This window comes from Malus sylvestris, chromosome 3 (assembly GCF_916048215.2).
Source record: "Malus sylvestris chromosome 3, drMalSylv7.2, whole genome shotgun sequence".
In the NCBI taxonomy this organism is placed as follows: Eukaryota; Viridiplantae; Streptophyta; class Magnoliopsida; order Rosales; family Rosaceae; genus Malus; species Malus sylvestris.
Window position 1 is genome coordinate 21477083 of NC_062262.1, and position 22839 is coordinate 21499921.

Consider the following 22839-nt stretch of genomic DNA (forward strand, 5'->3'; position numbering starts at 1 on the left):
CCAAAGGACATGAGTCATGCGGCTCGCCTAACACTGTGCCCTAGCGCCACAATCCTCGACCCCAGCTGCACAAGCTGCCCTTGGCTCAAGCCAAGCCAAGCTGCCCAAGCAGTGGTCCCTGCCACGACATCTCCTCAGCTCATGCCGAGCCAGCTCCTGGCCCCTGCCAGCCGACGTGCCGCACCACCCCGACGGCTAGCCCACAATAGCACTATCCAAGAATAAGGCAAGAAAAATTAAATTTTTCTTACATTGGTGCGGCACGAAGAAGACGAAGAAAGCAACGAAAGACGGTCCTTTGCACGGGCAAGATGTAGAAGATTGCTAGAAGAGGGGGAACAAATATCCTCTAAGCTATCTCTCTCTTGTAGGGTAGAATAAATCGCTCTCCAAAGTTGATTTAATAACCCACTTAAAGTGGACTTAAATAGGCTTTGAGAGAAATTTATTTCCCTTTCCTAGAAGGATCTAATTTCCTATTAAAGAGAGAATCTACATCAAAATAGGAAGCAGTCCTAAGTTTCCTAAAGCAAGAAAATCTCTACACCTGCCGCCATTTTTTGCGAGCAGCCCAACAGGTGTGGGGGCATTTGTGGAGCCAAAAATATTCACAAGGCGACACGTGGGTTTTTTGGACAAAAAGGAAAAAAATACCCTTGCAGTACAACGAGGTTCCTACGCGCAAGCAGCGGGCAACCCTCTTTCAACCAAGACAGAAGTGCCCAAAATAGGTAACAATTCAAAGTCCATCTCATCAAATCCTTTCTACAAAGTAATTCTCAAACACATTCCTTTTAAATTATGTTAATTGGCTAATTAATGGGTTTATTGCCTAATTAACCCATTAATTCTGAATTAAACCATCCATTATATCCAAATAACCACAAAATACAACCAATTCAACCCTAAAACATCACATGGCCGGCCATCCCCTTAAGCTTTCTACCTTCCCTATCTTTTCCCACTTTACTACCCCAATTAAGCTAGCTAATTGATTCTATAACCATCCATTTATTCCCTTTATGTTTAATTAGCAAATTTATCATAATAAATTGGCTAATTAAACCTAAAAACCCTAGCCACCTCCTATCCCTATAAATATACTCCCATTCTCACCAAAAAGCTAATTCCAACACTTTGGCAAAAATCCCAAAATTCTCTAAACACTCTTTCTCTCTAAATTCTAACTTTGGCATCGGAGGTTCTTCGGCCAAAGCCCCCCCCCCCATTCATCGTGGGCGCGTGAGGCTCTTGGCCTTAACCTAAGGTGTTAATTGTTTTGTAGGTGCAAAATTGTCCAAGATCAAGGAGGAAGAAATTTGCATCCACAATATATATATATATATATATATATATATATATATATATGTGTGTGTGTGTGTGTGTGTGTGTGTGTGTGTGTATCCCACCATCATAATTACTATTTAGTCTGTAATATATATATATATATATATATATATATATATATATGTTCTGGTATACTTATGTTAGTGGACGCTAGCATGTTTGATTGATGAAAGGTATGATTTCTGAACTTAGACTTGATGATTTTTCATTGATATTAATGAATGAGATTTTACTATTATTGTAGTATTATATTATATAGTTTTCAATATATATATGTTTTCAAAATAGGGGTCTTATGTTTAATGATGATTTTATAACTATGATAAAACTGATTCACTCACGTTTTATTTTATCGACCCCTTCGTGACATAACAAGATTAAGGAGAATACCAGTGGGGATGAGTGGGCTTGGTAGTGAGGCTTTCATCCTTTGGATTTTGGGTGATGACTCCTTTACTGCAGTTTTATCTTAATTGTAATATTTGTTGCATGATTGTACTTTTGAATATGCATAGCACTGCACTCTATTGTATTTATTGTTGTGTGAAACTTCTAGTTGTTTTGGTGTGATGTGATTAATAATAGGGTTAAACCCAAGATAATTTGTGTCCCCAAGTGGGGAGGATGATAACTATTTTTGTAGTAGGTTTAGATTTTATTATTTAATGAACTTCTTTGGGTTCAAATTCTTACACATCATAATTATCTTGTGATGGTTTCGTCATTGAGTTGGCTTGTGACATCAGCTTCGGATGGGGTCATATAGTCAATTTAGTGTTGGCCAGCACATCACGACCTCGTAACTTGTGTTATTTGGGTTGGAGTGTGTCACTTCGAGCTTATGATCGGTATTGTTAATATTATATATCACTCTCTAAAGATCATCGGCAACATTATTCGGCAAAACCATTATGAATCGTTTATATTTTTACTACAATTAATTGGCTAAACGATTTTAATTTTAATTTATTTTTTTTGAGGAAATTGTGACAATGGTCCCTCAACTTTAACCTTATTGGAGCAATGGTACCTCAACTAAAAATCCATGACCATTTGTCCGTTAACTCCACAAAACGTGTAGTTATGGTCAGTTTTGTCAACTTCGTCAGAACGATTAATGTTAGAAGAATCATTGCTACAATCAGGCTAAAGTTGGAAGACCATTGCTTCAATTGAGTTAAAGTTAAGAGACCATATCTCTAATTTGGTTAAAATTGAGGGACTATTTCTATAATTTCTCATTTAGTTTCCCATATTTGCCCCTTAATTCAGTCTCAATGTATGTGACTCATTTTGACAAAACTTTTAACAGATGTGACAAAAAAGATCATGGCTGCACGTTTTGATGGGTTGAGGAACTAATGATCATTGATTTTTAGTTAAGAGATCATTGCTCTAATTAGATTAAAGTTGAGAAATCATTGTTTCAATTGGATTAAAATTGAAGAACTATTACTACAATTTTCTCATTTTTTTTATAGTGATAGATCTTCACATTTGATTTATATATAAACCATTTCGATTATAAACAGGCTCTCGGAGTCGGCCACCAAGTTCCTCCTCTCTCCCCCGCCGCGTCATGAATTTGCGCGAAAACCAACAACCCATTAACCGACCACAAGCCCTGAAATTGAAACCCTATGCATTCTACTTATCATCCATCCTAATTCTCGTCCTTACAATCTCCTTCAATTTCCCCAAAACAAACTTCCTCAAAACCCAACTCCTAAAGCACACATTCTCATCACACCCCACCACCATTGTCCAAAACCTGTTCGGCTTTCTTCATCCAATTAAAAAACTCCAACAAACCCAGTCGATAAGTTCTACTCCCAAGCCCCCCAACTGTGTTCTATGGATGGCTCCTTTCCTTTCAGGTGGTGGGTACAGTTCAGAAGCTTGGTCTTACATTTTATCCCTTTACCAACACTCGAAAAACCCGAATTTTCAAATGGCTATCGAGCAACACGGTGATCAGGAATCCTTGGAATTCTGGGAGGGTTTGCCTGAATATGTCAGGAAATTAGCAATTGGGCTTTACAACACACAATGTAGTATGAAGGACACCGTGGTTATTTGTCACAGTGAGCCCGGTGCTTGGAACCCGCCTTTGTTCGAAACACTGCCTTGCCCACCAGCTGCTTACCAAAAGTTCAAGTCCGTCATTGGACGGACCATGTTTGAAACCGATAGAGTGAACGCGGAGCATGTGAAGCGCTGTAATCGGATGGATTATGTTTGGGTTCCTACGCAGTTTCATGTGTCGAGTTTTGTACAAAGCGGGGTTGATCCTTCTAAGGTTGTGAAAATTGTGCAGCCTATTGATGTTAAGTTCTTTGATCCGCTTGCGTATGAGCAGTTGAATCTTGCGTCTGTAGGGAAGTTGATTATGGGTAAGGCAACGCAGGACTTGGAAACGAAGAAGAAATTTGTGTTTATGAGTGTGTTTAAGTGGGAGTACAGGAAAGGATGGGATGTGTTGTTGAAATCATATTTGGAAGAGTTCAGTGAAGCAGATGGCGTTACTTTGTATCTTTTGACAAATCCTTATCACTCTGATAGAGATTTTGGGAATAAGATAGTGGAGTTTGTGGAGAAATCTGGAATCGAAATGCCAGTGACCGGTTGGGCTCCAGTTTATGTGATGGACACTCACATAGCTCAAACTGATTTGCCGCGAGTGTACAAGGCAGCTGATGCATTTGTTCTTCCATCAAGGGGGGAAGGGTGGGGAAGGCCCCTCGTTGAAGCGATGGCAATGTCGTTGCCCGTGATTGCCACAAATTGGTCTGGGCCTACGGAATATCTGACTGCAGAGAATAGTTATCCATTGCCGGTGGACAGGATGAGTGAAGTAATGGAAGGGCCTTTCAGAGGACATCTCTGGGCAGAACCTTCGGTTAACAAGCTTCGTGTTCTAATGAGGCGCGTGGTGAATAATGTCGAGGAAGCCAAGGTAAAAGGGAAAAAAGCAAGAGAAGACATGATCAAAAGGTTTTCTCCTGAGATTGTTGCAGATATCGTTACAAAACATGTACAACATATACTTCAGAAGGTGAATCGGTAGGATGGCATGAACAACGAGTCTATATTGCTTCTTGTGCTTGAAATGGGGCTAACAAATGGCTTTGTCGAATCTGTTGGCAGTAGAATTTTGAGTAGACAGGTGAGGAGGGCACATTTTCAAGGCGTCGTTCGGAGGTAGTCGGATGCTATGCGGAGTCTGTGAAGTATTTTTATTGCAACTGATTTTACTGTATTTGAATGGTGCTACGGTGTATGGATTACTACTTACAAATTTATAATTTGCTTGTTACATGGGATGCCAAGAAGTGTGCTCTACTTTTACACGCAAATTCAAATCCTCATTCCCTTAATTTAGATTAAATTAATAACAATATCGCTTGAATAAGAAAAATAAGCTCACTTTTATCAAGGCAAGAAGTGGTGGTACTTCCTCTACGCATTTTGCTAGTATAAACAAACAACAATGACAATGGCCTTATCCCATTAAGTGGGGCCGACTATATGAATCCTATAACGCTATTGCACTCGGCTTTGTGCTATTTCTTATGTTAGATTCAAGTAGTCCAAGTATTTTCTTAGAGTCTCTTTAAAAGTTTTCCTAGGTCTTCCACACCCATTTTGGCCTTGAGCCTCTATTTCGTAATCGTATCTTCTAATCGAAGCATCTGCAAGTCTTTGTTTCACATGTCTAAATCACCTTAACTGATTCTCTCTCATCTTATCATCAATTTCGGCTATTTCTAATTCACCTTGGATATCCTCATTGTAATCTTGTGAGCATGAGATAAAAATGAAGTTTCAAGAACGCATTCTATAACTCCTGGTTTCAGGTCTATGTAAAATTAAATTAAAAAATGTTACTTAATTCTTATTAGATGGGATGCCGAGCAGCAACTAATACGATTTTTCTTCTTTTCCTGCCCATACAGTAACATTAAACGATCAACAATAAATACTTGAGGAAAAACAGTACTCAAATCATTCTATTACAAGCGCTTGTCACTATTCCATCAACACCCAATGAAGCATTCATCATCGCTAGTAATAAGCCTTGATGCAGCGGTGAACCGAAGGCTATGGAAGATGAGGTGTGAACGCTGCAAGAACTTCCTTATAAACAGGCTTCTTAAAATCCACAGCCTGCACGATTTAGAAGAAAGAATACATGTTAAATACTATGACTATGTAAAAAGCAATTCAAACAAATGTGTATGGCAAGGTTAACGTACAAGATCAACTACTTGTTCTGTTGACATCCATGACCACTCCCCAAACTCAGGTTTTTCACTTCCATCGCCTAAAAGATTGATTTAGTCATCCTTCCCAGTGAACTTAAGAAGAAACCTGTGAAATTCAACATACATGCAATTCTGTAAATAAGTCAATGTGAATATGAGCATAGCGATACAAAACTTATGTATATTGATAGCATGTTTAAATGATAAAACTTGTAATGATCGTTAAATGAAGGTGATGGGATGCCTATTAGGTTATAATCTAGAATAGAACTTTGTACTCAGATGATAGACGAAACAGGTTGCAGCCTACCCAACATGCAAGGCACTGTATACCGACACTAACCATTTCTGTGCTTGGCACTTCCAATCTGATCCCCACTGACGCCTATTAGGTTATAATCTGAAATCATAAGTTAACCAATAAGGTGCCTGGAAAAAAAATCTACAAAACAATAAGGTACTCTGCAAGTGAGAAAAGAATGTCGGCTCATAACAGATAATATAAAAAGACTGATTACTATTTTTTCTGGTACTTAAACTGATTCCCTGCTAATCAAGTAACCAAAGCAGAAAACTTGCGATGAGAGAAAGGAAGGAACCACTAAATGCCAACATAACACAACCATTCTCCTTGTTATTTATATAATAATATAGTTCATTACGATTTAGGCCAAGCATAAATAATGAGAATCAAATGTGGTTTTGGCTAGATAATTGAAGAGTATTTGGTGCTTTATAAGTGATAACCAATGAAAATAATCAATTAAATTTCAGCAACGACAAACAGATTTATCAGCTTATCCTTCTGCATTCCCCAACTCTTTCTTCAGCGAAATGCAGACTCACAAATTTACTTCAAGCAGTTTAAAAATGTCCTGAAACAATGAAACAATGAAGGGAAATACAAGCAAGCAAGTGTCGTACCTCTGCAAGACTTTCTGCTGATTTAACACCTGTCTCTTCTCTTATTTCCCTGATGGCTGCACTTCTTGAATCTTCAGCCTCATCAATACCCCCCCCTTCCAAAACAATTTTTTATAAAACTATTTCAGTAAATGGTAAATAAAAAGATCTCACAATAAAGGAAATAAAGTTGTCTAAGATATTAGAATCATGTAACGACTGCAGCTAGTAACTGTACTTAAACACTAATCACCCTACATTCTAGTTTGTAATAATTGCATATGAGATTCATTCATGTCTCAAACAGTCTCATAGCAGTGCATATTTGTATTAGTTTGTATATCGAATACAAATTCCGAACTCAACAATGTTTGTTTGGACCTATAATGGTTACCAGTCCCCACCACTCCCTTTTGGATTCTTCACCTCTAACCTTGCATTTGTTAGGAATGCACTAAAAAAATCGACAGAAGTACTTGAAAATGACTTGACGCAATACATTTGAGAGAACCTTCAAATGATATCGTGTCCTTTGTTTATTGTCTTTGAAGTGCGTTTGTAGTGTTATATTAGTAGCTTTTAGTGCTTGAGCAGCTCATTCCTAGTCTTCTTGTAGTGAATTTTTAACAACTGAGTCTAAATTCCCTTATCCACATAGCATAAAAGATACCTTAGAAGGGATGCAGATATCGTATGTGTAAAAAATTGTCAATTTGATGTTTCTGGATCTTCTTCCAAATTAAAGATCATTCTTTTCCAGCATGTGTATAAAATTTTCTGTATCAGGTAAGCAGCACAACCATGTGGAACAGGCGAACACTTATTGTCATTCAAAAGTCCTTCCTCTGTAGAAAATATATACAAGAGAGGGTGCACTAATTATATCTAATTAAATTCAAAATTCCAAGTACATTCTCAAAATAGCTCAAATTATATGTGCATGTGCAGCGTGTGTAATTGTGTGCGCACATTTGATGGAAACTCGGCAAAACTTATACAAATGTATACAAGTAAAACCAATTAAGGAATCGATCATGAAAAGATAAAGGATTAAACAAAATGTATATGTTTGTTGTATGCATACGAATTGATCTTCCTGATTTATTGCATTGTTCACCTAGAATCATATAGTAACACATAAAAGTAAAATTTAAAAGCAATTAAATCACCAAAACCCTAAACATTCAACCAAAACTGTGATCAAGTTTACCTGAGGCATTTGCCACGCACTGGGAATATCTAACCTCGAAGCAGCAAAAATCTGTAGAGATAGCAAACATATACAAACAAGTTGAGTAAGTTGCATGTACAAACACGTAGAAAAATATAAGGGGAGATGGGGAGTGACCTTAGAATCATTGACGAGGCAGATGGCAACATTCCTTCTATAACCTTGGGGAGGGGCTTCCATTGCCGTTGAAGAAGAAGATTGGGAAGGTGTACAGAGGAGTCTAGTTCTGGTATAAATAATGGATTTCCGGCGGAGGAGTGCAAGGTGCGAAAATTTGGTGAGTTTAGAATTAAGAGGGCAAGTTGGGAAGGATGGAGAGGGAATGTGGAGTGTAGAATTAAGCATGGCGAATCGGCAGCGTATATTTCAATTCCAATGCTTCTCTTTCTAACGTGAAAGGGGAAGTGTTGGATTCTCTTGTTATACAGTGATGTATTTTAGAGATGTGTAGGAAGAAGAAGTTTAGAGAGAAAGTGAAGAGGCAGAAAGTGTTCTCAAATATATCTTCGTGAGAGCCAAAAAATGCTCTCCGCATATATTCCTTTAGAACCTCAACATTTACATGACACTAGGGAGAGAGAAGCTATGTGAGCCTATGAGCTCATCATACCATCCATTACAAGACCCTATGAGATCTTGACACATGCTTACATCTGAGCCTAGCACAATATTATCTAATCTCAGCCCTTGATCACAAACTGATTTATTTACACATGCTAAAGTAAGGAAAATACAGTTTAGACCTTAATCAACTAACAGGAAGGGCATCTTACAGCTCCCCGGCTTAAAAAATTCTGCAACAAGTAGGGCTTGTGAGGGGTATTTTAACTTTAGCTGTTTGATCAAAAACAATGGAGCAGATGCAAAGGATGTTTGACTTACAACCGCATGGAAGAAAAACTCAAGAGCCACTATCATGGCGGTGACGGTGACTAAAGTGTTGGATTTTTAGATCGCTGGGTCCGCCCCCACTCTAAGGGCTAGTTTGGTATTGCTGTGCTTTGAAAAAAAGCTGCTGTGAGAATAAGCGGCTGTGAAATAAATCAGCACAGTGTTTGGTAAACTTTTTTGTAAAAGTGCTTTTGGAAAAAAAAAGCAGTCTAATAGTGGGTCTTTTCATTAAAGAAGCACTGTAGCTCCGTGTGCTTTGAAAAAAAGCCAGTTTTCCAAAGCTGCAAATAGCAGCTTTAGCTTTTTCCTTTGATTTCAGCTTATTCTCACAGCAGCTTCCAAAATAAGCCATTTTTTTTCAGTTTACCAAACACCTAAAACCCTCATAGCTTTTTTTCATGGGTGCTTTGTTTTTTTAAGCACCTCACTCCCAAACTAGGTCTAAAGACATCGATATTGTTGTAGAGTAAAAAATAATCAAGAAAATTATGGAGACGACACGTGTACTTTTGGGTGAAAATGATAAAATTACCCTCAAGTCACATCGAAACTCCCACGTGCAAGCCGCTGGCAATCACGACTCAATTAAGGTCAAAAGTGATCAAAATAGATATTTATTCAAAACCTATTTCATCCATTCTCATTAAATCCTCCCCACAAGGTAACCCTCAATTATTTATTCAAATTAGGATTAATTACCTAAATTAATTAATTTTCTAATTGATTGCAAGATATTATTTTGACAGAATATCTTGCAATTACACCCAAAAACCACCAAAAGTGGCCAGACCTTTTTTCTCCAAATAAGGGTCGGCCACACCCCTATAAATAGCTCACATTTCTCCTAAAAATCTTAAGTCAAATTCTCCAAATTTCTCTAAACACATTCTCTCTCAAATTCTAACTTTGGCATCGAAGGTTCTTCGACCAAAGCCCCCTCCCCCCCCCCCCCCAAAATTCATCATAGGCGAGTGAGGCTCTTGGCCTTAACCTAAGATGTTAATTATTTTGCAGGTGCATTTTCATCCAAGAAGAAGAAGGCGGAAATTTGCATCCCCAAATTGGTGCTTTCATTGAGAGTCTTGATTTACACGCTTGTAGAAGACTCAAGGTTGCTAATTTTTTGTCTATTCGTAGATTTTTCATACGTTCTTATTCTTGGAATTTTTATTTGTAAAAATTCTTTGATAAAACATAAAATAAAAGTACAATGGCAAGAGATTCGGAAATCATGACGAACGAAAATTCCAACGTTCAAGAGTTAAGACCACGGCGATCCACGAGACTTAACACAACAACAGTGGAGTGGCAGCACCATGGGGCACCACCACGAGGCACCACCACTGTGGCAACCTTTGGCAAGTCCTTAGCCCATGATGGGTAACAAGCCTAGGCACCAAAAGCAGCCCAAGCTGCTGCCCTAGCACCACGAGCCCAAGCTTAACGCACGGCCCAAAGCATGCAGGCCCGCACCACAAAGGAACCCAGCTTGGCCCATGGTGAGTAAACGCAGGATCATGCAACCGTAACAAGAGCAATGGTCCAGACCTCGTGGGCCCAAGGCCATCGCGAGCCCAGTTCACTCCAAGGTCGAGCCCAAGATCGGAGTGCCCAAGTCATGCTGTTTCAGACCACATGGGCCCAAGCCCAAGGTAAGCTGACTCGGTGCGAGCCCAGCGCGCATCTTAGCCGAGCCCAGGCCTAACACACAAGCATGCCGCAAGTGAAGCAGCCCATCGTCATGGCCCAACCCACTCCCATGGCCTTTTAAGCAGCCCAAATCGATCCACGGCCAGTTTAATCATCTTGACTCTAGATTTATGGGCCGACGATTGAACTAGAGGCATTTTCACCCCATATATCCCCGGATTTGACATTTCCCAACTCAAATCTCGTGCCTAGAGTCTACCATAGTTCCACTACCTAAAGAGACGCATTTCGTCCAAGCTCTTCCAACCTAAATGGACAATAACACTTGTCTCGATAAGTCATAGAGTTGACAAGCACCCTTGCATAGCAGAGACCTTCATGAATCAGCTTGTGCACCTAACCGAGATATAACGTGCCCCTAATGAGGTGTCCCGAAGTAGGATAAGGGCATATGAGGAACTTCTCCAACAGTGTCCTGACAAGCAGCCACTCAACCAGCTACAAACCAAGCGTTTCGACAATGTACACTCCCGACTGGGCCCTCGAGATAGCGTATACACTCGTATTAGTGCGCGGAGAAACGTGCACTCTCAATTAGGCCCACAGACGGGCATGCACTCACGGTTGGGGCCATACTCTGATAATCAACAAGAGCAACCTTTTCGGAGAAGTGTTCATTCGGAGTAGGCAACACGAATGGCAGAGAAACAATCACATAATTCGGCTCACGTTCAACTGGCAGCCTGTAAGAAATTCGTTTGCTTGCTAGGAACGTATCACGTGTACCACAGCTGTGGCATAGATTAGCCGAACACATGGAAGAGCAGTAGGTCACGACTGGGGGTAGCAGAGAGCTCCGATATCCCGGCAAAGGCAAATTTAGGAAGAGGTAAAGAAGCTCATAATCGAACGATTGTGTGATTTCCAACACAATAAAGCTACTGACAAATTGCTCCGACGAGACATGACCAACAGAAACAGGTCACATTTCATTGATAAGATCGAGCAGACGGAACCATCCCACACACATTGGCAAATACAAAGATTACTTCTGTTCCGACAAACATAGCAGACCACACCAGCTTAACTACCAAGAACTGAAGGTAGGCCTTATTCTCAACACTCAGGACGATTCAATAATAAAGCAGCACATCACCAGTAGCCGAGCATCACGAACCTAGTGGTCCAATTGCTGTGCATAACCTGGCCCAAGCCAAGCCTAACTTTGCACTCACAACCCTACGTACTTACTCCACGGCTCCCAGCAGCCCTTGATTTATCACCATGGCTCTTAATCGTGCCGATCTTGTACCACGACTTCTATCCCTGCCGGTCTCGCCATGTGGCTCCTAATGGCACCGACCAAGCCCATGGCACTCCAAACGTCAAAGCATTCAACGACAGAGCAAAAGACAAGGCTTTATTAGCAGCCCCTGTTAACAAAAAACTTAGCTATGAAGAAACTTGCAATCCATTCATATTCTCAGCAAATCACCAACCAAGCCTTAAAATGGCACATCACGAAACATCTACAATGGCGCAATACTTGAAGAAAGTCTAGGAGCAGCTCGATGTGCTTCCTACTTACACCCTTACACGGGTTCCACAAGCAGTTCGAAGTCTTAAAAAGATCGTCAAACAAGACCTCGTAGGCTGAGGATTATTTCAGTTGTCCAGCAGTCCTGCTTTCTTTATCTACACTCATGACAACGACTTCCATGCTCTCCAGTGCGAGAGGGTAAACCAATTCCCTCAACACCCATCCGGGTAAGCTCTCCAGTGCGAGAGGATAAACTAATTGCTTTCTAGTGCGAGAGGTTAAACCAATCCCTCGACACCCATCTGGGTCTATTCTCCATTGCGAAAGGGTAAACTAATTGTTCTCTAGTAGAAGAGGGTAAACCAATCCCCCGACACCCATTTGGGTCTGCCTTCCAGTGCGAGAGGATAAACTAATTGTTCTCCAATGTGAGAGGGTAAACCAATTCCTTGACACCCATATGGGTCTGCTCTCCAATGCAAGAGGTTAACCTAATTGCTATCCAATGCGAGAGGGTAAACCAATTCCTCGACATCGATCCGAGTCTGCTCTCCAGTGCGAGAGGGTAAACCAATTCTCTGACACCCATATAGGTATGCTATCCAGTGTGAGAGGTTAAACCAATTTCTTGACACCTATATGGGTAAGCTCTCCAGTGTGAAAGGGTAAACTAATTCCCTAACACCCATTTGGGTAAGCTCTTCAGTGCGAGAAGGCCACACAACTCAAAAGATAGAATACTTGACCAGTTAAGCAGTAAATGGTTAAGGGGCAGCAGCCACTTAACACTCAATGGTTCACTCATTCGACACTTCATGTTCATCAACTCCGATCTTGGCATCTCTATCCTTGGTTGCTCTATCTACGGCAGTTAAGAAATCAAATTCAAGCAATTTCATCATTTTTTGCAAGTAGCCCAAATGTGACCACCCAAACCGTGGCCTATGCCATGCACTTCCTTGGCCTATGCCAAACCAGTCATTGGCTTCAGTCAAACAGAACAGCACAAGTAATGGCGCCTACCATACCACCTCCTTGGCCCATGCCAAGTCGACTCCTAGCCCCTGCTAACCGACGCGCGACACCACCTCAATGGCTACCCCATGGCAGCACCACCTAAGAAGAAGACAAGGAGAATTAAGTTTTTCTTACATCGGTGCAGTGCAGAGAAGACAAAGAAATTAACAGAAAATGGTTCTTTGCATGGGCAAGCAAAGAAGAGTGCTAGGGGAGGGGGAACAAATATCCTTTAATTTTCTCTCTTTCTTGTAGGAATAAATAATTGCCCTCTGAAGTTGATTTAATCCCCTACTTAAGGTAGGCTTAAATAGGCTTTGGAGGCAATTTATTTCCCTTTCCTAGAAGAATCTAATTCCAAGTCCAAGTGAGAATCTGCATCAAAGTTGGAGATCTCTACACCTGTTGCCCTTTTCTGGGAGTATCCCAACAGGTGTAGGGGCATTTATGGAGTAAAACATAATAAGAAAATTATGGAGGCGACATGTGTGCTTTTGGCTGAAAATGACAAATTTACCTTCGAGCCACATCGGAACTCCCACGTGCAAACAACGAGTAATCACGACTCAATCAAGGTCAAAAGTGATCAAAATATATATTTATTCAAAACCTATTTCATCCATCTTCATCAAATCATCCCCATAAGGTAACCTTCAATCATTCATTCAAATTAGAATAAATTACCTAATTAATGGATTAATTGATTAATTAATTAATTAATTTTCTAATAATTTCCTAATTGATTGCAAGATATTGTTTTGACATAATATCTTGCAATTACACCCAAAAACCACCAAAAGTAGCCATACCCATTTTCTCCAAATAGGGGCCGGCCACACCCCCATAAATAGCTCACATTTCTCTCAAAAAACTAAGTCAAATTCTCTTCTAAAATTCTCCAAATTTCTCTAAACACATTCTCTTTCAAATTCTAACTTTGGCATCGAAGGTTCTTCGTCCAAATCCATCTCATTCATCATGGGTGCTTGAGGCTTTTGGCCTTGACTTAGGGTGTTAATTGTTTTGCAGGTGCATTTTCGTCCAAAAAGAAAAAGGCGGAAATTTTCATCCACAATTGTCCCTAACTTTACCACTGGCCCAATCCGTCAAGTGTGAGGTTTTACCACAAAAGGCCTTGGTATTAGTTAGAGTAGGGTAATTATATTTAAACCCATTGGGTTTCTTTGAACCCATCGATGTGGGACATTTAACGCTTCCCCTCATGTGTAACCTCATTTAGTGGTTCACACGTGGAGATCCACACATCGGTAATTGAAACTCAAAGGTCGGTTCCAATGGAGTCCAAACTTGTTTTCAATCTTTTTCAGGAAGCGTCTTTTTAGGAACTCAGAGGCCGGCTCTAAGTTAAGAGTCTAAACTTGTTTCCAAGCCCTTCCTGGTGAAAGCCTTTAACGTGCACGAGCTTGAACCTTGGCTTTGATACCATGTTGGATTTTTGGATCATCGGGTCTGCCCCACTCTAATGACACCGATATTGTCCCTAAATTTACCACTTGCCCAATCCGTCATATGTGGGGTTTTACCACAAAAGGCCTTGGTATTAGTTAGAGTAGGGTAATTCTATTTAAACCCACCGATGTGGGACATGTAACATAAAGTTGGTGGTGGAGATGTTTTAATGGTGGTCACGTGACGATGGAGACAATGAAGATTTGAGAAGATCGTGGTGATGGTTTTAGAAGTGGATGCTGTCACGAAGATGGAGATCTAATATAGATTCCGCAACACTCTGAATTCTCCTCTAGCATCTTCTACTTATTCACCGCCTCTGTCCAACAGTGAATTGATGAGTATAGATTTTAATATCATCATGTTGTTGATATTATCAATATTCGGTAGATATCGTTGATATGGCATTCATATTTGGTAATAGGGCAATATAACGTTAATATGACATTGATATATCGTCCGGGGAAATATAAATTAGCCAAATCAAATAGGAGAGCGATACATGGACTATTAGTTTAATATGACAGATTTACCCCTGACATCATGAGTAGACCATGACAGACCTTAAGGGGCTAAGCATCTGCCCGGCCAACATCAATGGAAGCGAAAAAATTCTTGATGCAAAAAACTTTCGCCCACATGTTGAAAATGAAAACTCCAAGTACCTTATAAGAGCAATGGGTAGAAAAAGACACATCTCGCTTTAGTACATGGCTGGATAAGAGAGACTTCCGTTACGTTACTGCATACAAATCAATTCCATTTGAAGTGTGGTTGGAGCAAGAGGTCGAAGCGCAATTTTCCTCTTCAGCCCCAATCAAGCCTCGGCCTAACAAGATTGCCAATTTGGTCAAGGGAAAAGTTTGGCCATCTGTTCCTTCATCTGTAATGGGAAATTGGTTCGCCTAGAAGAAAAATTTTAAATTTTTTAGTCAAATGAAAAATTGATTCAGAAGGCAATTTTTCGAAAGAATGCTTCAATGATGAACAAGGCTGAAACATGACTATAAAAGCAAAAAAGCCATATCATTCAATATGGTAATTGAAGATAAAGCCGATGTGGAGCAATCTCGTTCAATTGAGTTGTTTGAGTTAAAAGCAGAAATCGGCGAAGTGATTATACTTGGGGGGGCATAATAATTTTGGATTACTTTGCAATATGAATCGTTATTATTTCACTTCAAGGCCTGAAGCAATATCATATATTGAAAATGGTCGTATGCAAAGATCTCGGTCATAATAAAAGCATCGTTGGCCTTCTCCTGGTATGGCCACTTTTTTTTTTCTAAATAATAATAATAATAATAATACTTTTATTTCCTTAACTATTCAGCTACACAAGTTGATACTTAAGAAAATAACGGGGGCAACAAGCAGTATACTCGGCAGTTAAAATTTGATTTTTAGTAGCCTGGCTGAGAAAGAATATTTGTAGCATTGTTAATTCAACAAGGAAAGCCACCTATTTTAGATGGTAGGCCTTCACATGGCCTAGACATTTCATTCAGTGAGGTTAGCATTCGACAAGACAAAGAGGGCCACCTAACGGCTCGCACGCCATGTAAGGTAATGTTTGAAGAAAATAATGAAGATGAGTGAGCACAATTAAATAGTTTAATTGTATATGACAATGATTAATTAATATGTTAAATAATCATATTAAAGGTTCGTAACAGGCTATAAGTATGTTTCGGGTTTTAGGCCCAAATAGGTTTTGGTCCACTAGCACCTTTGAGTTTAAGTTGTATGAAAACTGAAACAAAAATAGCAAATTAATCCAAACACACTAAGCAAAACTAGCCATAAAGTGAGGAGAGGAGATGGTGGACTTATTACAAGTTTCCCACTCATTTGGAATGACTATAAAATCAACTTTATAGCTCTATCTCTCATTAGGGTTTTTATCAGGCAAAGGGAGAAAGCACAAAGCTCTCTCTACACTCTAAGAGGCCGGCCATCATGGGAGGAAATAGCTAGTAATCTCTTCCTCCTATGTCACTCATCTTCTCCTTCATTCATCCTTGGTGTCAAAAGTTAAAGGTCTCCTACCATGGGGACTTTTGGAGAATCCATTCAAGCTTCCAAATCCTAGAATCCAAGGAGCAATGATGCAAGGAATGAAGAGTCTCTCATGGGTGATTACCCAATGCTTATGCAAAGAGGATTCAACAAAGGTATAAGAAATCTGAACTCATTTCTTTAAGATTTAAGTTGACTCTTGGTTCACCCCAACTACTAGGCTTTGAATTTCATGGTTTAAGTTTTGTTTTAAAGTGCATAAAAGCATGCTTCTGCCATTTAATCGTTAAATGCATGCATTATGTTGCCTAATAAACTTAGTATTTCAAATATTTTCCTTCACTTCATTTGTAGGTGAATGATGCTTTTCTAGGCTTCCTAGGAAATCTCTAATTATGGCTAGGTCTTCCTTCCTCTTTCTCCTAACATAACTGCGACCAAGGTCTAAAATATCGATATTATCCCGATATTTTCATCCAAATTTCAGTGTTTTTGGACTACCAATATTTCCGATATCATCGATATTTTAGACCTTGATAGGAACTCTATTTGGTACTAAGTCACTCATGTATCTTACCATGCAATGTATAAAGTGTAAAATATTGTACTAATTCATTATATATAAATGATTATGGTGTGTTTAAACTTCTTTCATTAATTACTACATATTTTCTACACTTACAATGTTTGCCAGCTCGCTATATAATCAACTTAAATCAGTTAAATCCATCATGCAATGTATTTCCTTCCAATTTTTTGTGATAAACTAATACATAATTGACTAAATAAACATCCTGCAAAGTTTCAATAAAAATTTCCAAGTTTTTCTTACAATTTCCGTGGTTTTTATTCAATTTTTATCGATATCGATAATATCCCGATATTTCCATTGAAATTTCCATGTTTTTGGACTACCGATATTTCCGATATCATCGATATTTTAAACCTTGATTGCGACCTTCCTTATTGATATCACATAAATAAGTGCAACTGCGCTTGTGAAGACTGCACTTCGCCTTTTTTCCAAGGTGCTACTTTTTTAGGTCAGTTTTCACTAGCGTTACTTCTGGTAACGTGTCTCTTGGCTTTCGTGCATCGTTCTTCTGCATGAGCAAGAAAGTGAGCCTCTCTTTTTATTAAATGCATGCCTTGCTGGGTTATCATGTTAAATTTAGAATTAGGATTTAGTTCACTCCAAAGTAGGTTAGTTGGCTTGCTATGAAAAGAAGGAAATTAGGTTTGTCTCTCTCAAGCTTAGCTATGTGGACTTCAAATATTATGAGCTTAGATCCTTGAGCCCCCAAGCAACCCAAAGTCTTCCATAATCTTGACCCGGCGTAGGCCTGATAAACTTTTGTAACCACCAACACCACAATTCACTTGGCAAGCCCATTACTTTAGCGTGAATACTAGTTAGGGTGATAAAGCGTGGCGTTATAAAATATGTACAGATTTTCATGGGCATGGTGTGATTTATACAAATTTCCAATTTAACTACTGTAGCTTAGCATTATTGTGAATATTTTCTCGATTCTGCAATTTTGCATGTGTATAGTCTTGGCTAGGGGCTTGTACGACAATTGGGCTTCTATGTGACATTTTTGGGCCATAACATCGATAAACTTCTAGGTTCTTCACCATGCCTCACTTGAGCAAGCCATTGTTTGCTTAATCACGGGTATCTTTGAGTCATTGACCCAACCAAGATATTTTCTAAGACATGCTAATTTTTCCGCGATATTTCGGGACTTGGTATAAGAGTGAACTATAGGAGGCAAAAGCATACTTGTAAAGTCCAAGTCCACCTTAACCTAAAAGTCCAAGTCCACCTCGCTAATTAGAACCTAATGGATTGTACATTGATAAGCTTAAGTTTTGAGAAACATATGAAGATGATGAGATTAATTAAATTAGTTACTTGAGTAGGGTACTATTGATTAAATTAGCTGATAATAAATTATATGCACGTAAGACGTCATATAGAGCCTTAAAAGTGAGTTTTGGACATTATGCTCATTGGGCTTAACCCATTAGGGTTGCAACTCAAGTTGTGCATGACAACTTAAGTGAGAAAGCTCAAAAGGCCTAAGAAACCTATATGGCTGATTTTCGAGGATTGAATGGCTAGGGTTTCACACTTGCGACTCACCTATATAAACTACTTTATAGCTCCATCCAACTTAATTAGGGGTTTTGGAAAGCAAAGAGATGAATAGTGAGCCATGATTCTCCTTCTCTCTCCAAAACCCAGCCACCATGGTGAGAGATTGCTAGCAATTCGCTCTCTCCATGGTTATCTCATTTTCCCCCAAATGAAGCTTAATGAAGAGACTTAGAAGCCACCTACTTTGGTGGCTCATGGAGATTCAAATTCCAACACAAATCCAAGGAGCCAAGAAGCAAAGGATTGAAGACTCTCTCTCTTGGGTGATTGGCCTTTACCTATGCAAAGAGGAATCTACAAAGGTATAACAAATTTCAACTCTTTTCTCTTTGATTTGAGTTGAGTCATGGTTTACAACTACTAGGCTTTCAATTTCATAGGTAAAGTTTTATTTTTCAATGCATACAAGCAATGCTTGAACCTTTAATTGTTAATTGCATGTATATGTGTTGCTCAAATGAACTTAGAATTGTCAAAATTTTCCTTCACCATGCAACCGATACCTTTGGCGATGGACTGGTTCGAATGTTTCGAGCCCCAACATGTATCTGATGGTGATAGATGTGTAGCTCTTTGTGGATGTGCCACATGGAATTTAGTCTTGCCTCATATTTTGTTATGCCCTAGAGAGAGTTTACATCCCCCTTGTGAATAATGTATCTTGATTGTACAAATTTCATGATCAGAACTATTCAATTTCTTCATCTTCATTTGAAAATTACTTCTACAAAAAAATCATTTCAATTAAAGAAAACTTAGTCATTTAAATATATAGAACAAATCGACGGTATGGGTACCAAGTAACATATTCATGATGGAATTGTCATTTTATTTAATACGTTTTGATGATTAAACCATCTCTAATTCAAATGAACTTTTGTAGGAGTGATATTCAAGTGAAAATTAATACAATTAAACGGTTCTAATCGTTGAGTTTATTTTGTCAAAATAGGTTATTCACTAATGGATGATATGTGCATCCCCACATGAGGATGCCAATATTATCCTTAAAATCTTTTTTTTTTCTACCAATGAAACCTTATATTAAAAGGGAAGTTTGATTAGGTATTTAATGGTGTGGTGGGGAAAATGGAGAGCAAGGGACATTACCCCACAAGACCATTGAAAACATAAATGTGTCTTTCAGCGTAGGGTCTTATTAACTTGCAGAAATATGGATATGGAGTCAGCAGGAGATCAGTATCACCCCCTTCTCCAAAAGTAGTGGTGAAATGAGCTCCAGCTAAGATATGTGTCATTCTTCTCCCATTTTTCAAAAACTAATTGTTGTCTTCCATTTGGTTTGTGTACAACCCACTGTGTTTAAATAAAGAAAAAGGCTCACTTTTTTCCTTAATTTTTTTGTTTTTTTTTATCAATGAGTGTGCAAAAATTTGATGTGTTAATTTTGGGTTATCTTTCAATATTCGAAAAAATTCAATAGACAAAGACATAGTTGACACAAATAAAATTAAAAATTCACTTGACTTACTCATAAACACAAGAAGTGTTAACCTAGAAACACAGTGTAGTGTGTTGGTTCCTATATGTAGTTCATGTAAGTTCCATATGACATCTTCATATCTATATGGCACTAGTGTGTCTCTAACACATGAAAGCAATTGCAAGCGATTTGTAGGTAACTAAAGAGACTGTATGATAATTATTTAGTTTTTGGTCTTTAATTTTTAATTTTTTTTAAATTGAAACGTTAATCTTGTTTCTTAATTACCTTTATTTTTCAATTTTCATAAATTAAAAACTAGAAAGTGAATACTTACTTCCTCATATGAACTACCAAAGAAATTGGAAAAACAAAGATTGGCTTAACATTCCAATTTGAATAAAGAACTTAATTTCGTCACTATAATTTCAAGAGATGGATGGAGTGTTTTGCTTGGCAAAATATTGTTCTTTATTAATGAATAATTGAATTATTGGAATATGATTAATTATCTTTGCATAGTAGAGATGATGTGGTAATATTAACTTTTTAAAACATAATGATGCTTAAACCCCAAAAGGTTACAAAGGTAGTGACTAACCCTACTGAGTTGTGACACCTCGAAAACATAAATTACAAGTTGGCCATAGGCGGATGCTTTGGATCGTTAGATCCAGACCTAATGCCTTTTTGTTAAAATTGTATAATTGTTGAGTTCATAAAGTTATACTTTTATGCCCTCTTTTACTTAGGTTTTTGACTTAAAATCTCTATGCATCACAAGGTATTTTGTTGTTTGTATTGTATTTCAGGATGAAAGTAAGGGCTTGAAGAAATCATCTTATTTTGAATATTGTAACGAGTGGCCCAAGATCCGCCAGAAAAGGCCCTTGCAAAACAGCCAAATTGCAAGCTTTGTCCCGAAGTGCTTAGAACGAATTAGAAAATGGGTCATATATGTTGGAAAGTCCTGGAAGTCTTCTTTTTGATGGTCTTTACAACTTGTGATTTGGAGGTTTCGACAAGAAATTATGACATAATAAAGATGAGTTGTTCAGTTACAAATTCTGATAACAGCTAGTTTTTAGTTACTCTTATACTAAAAGCTGGTTGTAATGAGCTATAAATGAGAGTCAATACAAGGATGTAAATATTTTAGATGTTAGATAAGTCCTAAGCCTTTTAATAGGAGACAAATACTCAACAAAAGGAGGAGAATCTGGAGAAAGAGCATGAGCCTTCGTCCTTGAGCAGTTTCTAGGTTCTAGCTTTCCTGACTTTTTATGTATTTTGTTTTTATGGATACTTAGGGCTGCTTTGAAGTCCTAGACATGATTGAATTAATGTTATGATGAGTTTTAGTTTATCAATTTCATTTGCAAGCTAGAATCAATTTTCTGTTTCAATCATTTCAAGCACATATTTTCAAGCTTAGCTACCTTGTTTATGTTTGCTTTCTATTGGGAATGATAAGGATGACTGCCATATCTTCTTTCATTCATTAGCAACATGTGGTTAGGTTCAAAACTAATCATGTAAATTGATTCCATGAACTTCTAGGATAAATGCCATGTTCTAGGGTTCATGTGATGTTCATAATCCTCTTCATTCTTAATGATTTTGTAGGTGCTAAATCCGAGTATATGCCATGCTAGGTTGCACCTACAAATATAAGTTTTTTGTATATGCCATGCATCTAACATGCAAAGTAAGAGAGGATTCATACAATCTAGTTATATGCCATGCTAGATATGTGAACATCTTAGTTGTGCATATGAAAGGGATAAGTTAAAAGATCATATCATTGATTTAGGATTGTTTAGGGGAAGGCCTTTGTTTATTTGAAGTTAGATTTATGTCCTAAAAACATTTCTAACCTATTCCATGTCGTAGCTTTATTTTTATAGATAGTTCTAATTTTTCCTTTTCTTTCTGTCTTTATTTCTTTTCCAAAATTACTCAAACCCCCCATTTTAAGTCACAGGAGTCTTTAACTAATGTTAATTTGTAAGAGTCAAAGATTTTACTAAGTTGTTTCTCAGTCCCTGTGGTTCGACACCTTTACTTGTGCCGCTATACTATCCTTATATTTGCACTTGAAAGGAACTTCATCAATAAGCATGAAATGTTCGAATCGATTCTTTATTGTTTTGCAAAGAAGAGTCACAAAGTTGTTGAGGCTAATTCACCCAAATGTTAGTGGAATATGTCTACTACACAATACTACTCTCGGTTGGACTATCGTGTATTTTGAATGAACACAAATACGAATACTTTGCTAAAGGTTTTAGAGAATTCAAGAATGTAAGTTGATGAGTAAAATGTCTTAAGTATTTCTCTCCTTAGATTTGGTCAAGGGAAATTGAGCACTTTAGAAGAGTTTCCTTGAAAGGTATCAAGGAAAACAGCATCATAAGATAATGGATGTCTCTATTAGGAGAGGAACAAACTCAAATTAGATGCAGTGCGTTACATATTATCAAATTATCCATATATAGGATATGATTGTCAATCAGAATGTCTTCCAAAATGTTTCACAACTCCATAGGATATAGTTGAAAAGAAAGAAAAGTCTTAATCAATTTAAGATTTATGGTTGTCATGCATATGTCAATTGACTTGATGCATGTATGCAAATAAGCAATGTTTGTTTGAGCACAATCTTTTGGGATATCCTTCAATTAACCTTAGGATATCACTTCTATATACCAATTAACAAAGGTTGTTTGTTAGGTAGTTCATTGTAATCCTACAAACAAGATTGTGCCTAAGATAGAGTAAATGAATGAGAGATAGAACTCAAGGAATGAGTTTTTTAGAGACAAGATGATACTCGAGAAGGATTTATAAATCGTCTCAGTTGAATGGTTTAAACTTTATAATTGATCATAGAGTTAC

General features: G+C 38.2%; 2 protein-coding genes and 1 long non-coding RNA gene across 3 annotated transcripts; 1 reads left to right on the forward strand and 2 right to left on the reverse strand.

Moving 5' to 3' along the window:
• The first annotated feature begins 2869 nt into the window (after window positions 1–2869).
• Window positions 2870–4670, forward strand: LOC126614240 (uncharacterized). Its single transcript, XM_050281822.1, has one exon. The coding sequence runs from the start codon at window positions 2927–2929 to the stop codon at window positions 4412–4414; it is 1488 nt and encodes a 495-aa protein (XP_050137779.1). The 5' UTR covers window positions 2870–2926; the 3' UTR covers window positions 4415–4670.
• A 551-nt stretch (window positions 4671–5221) lies between these two features.
• Window positions 5222–6630, reverse strand: LOC126616534 (uncharacterized). The gene is made up of 4 exons (XR_007621191.1): window positions 6537–6630; window positions 5956–6012; window positions 5604–5718; window positions 5222–5514 (listed from the first exon to the last, which is right to left on the reverse strand). It is a non-coding gene; the product is annotated as an uncharacterized LOC126616534 (long non-coding RNA).
• A 248-nt stretch (window positions 6631–6878) lies between these two features.
• On the reverse strand, window positions 6879–8145 carry LOC126616533 (nudix hydrolase 26, chloroplastic-like). Its single transcript, XM_050284601.1, has 3 exons — window positions 7864–8145; window positions 7726–7776; window positions 6879–7360 (listed from the first exon to the last, which is right to left on the reverse strand). Exons 1-3 carry the CDS (start codon window positions 8089–8091, stop codon window positions 7346–7348), a joined length of 294 nt encoding a protein of 97 aa, XP_050140558.1. The 5' UTR covers window positions 8092–8145; the 3' UTR covers window positions 6879–7345.
• Window positions 8146–22839: the final 14694 nt, after the last annotated feature.

What these genes read in the sequence shown, in the direction of transcription:
- LOC126614240 (XM_050281822.1), top strand. Translation starts at nt 2,927, where the DNA reads ATGAATTTGCGCGAAAACCAACAACCCATTAACCGACCACAAGCCCTG.
- LOC126616533 (XM_050284601.1), bottom strand. Translation starts at nt 8,091, where the DNA reads ATGCTTAATTCTACACTCCACATTCCCTCTCCATCCTTCCCAACTTGC. An exon ending in GCCTCGTCAATGATTCTAAG is followed by an intron (nt 7,777 to 7,863) that starts GTCACTCCCCAT and finishes CTATCTCTACAG; the next exon opens with ATTTTTGCTGCTTCGAGGTT.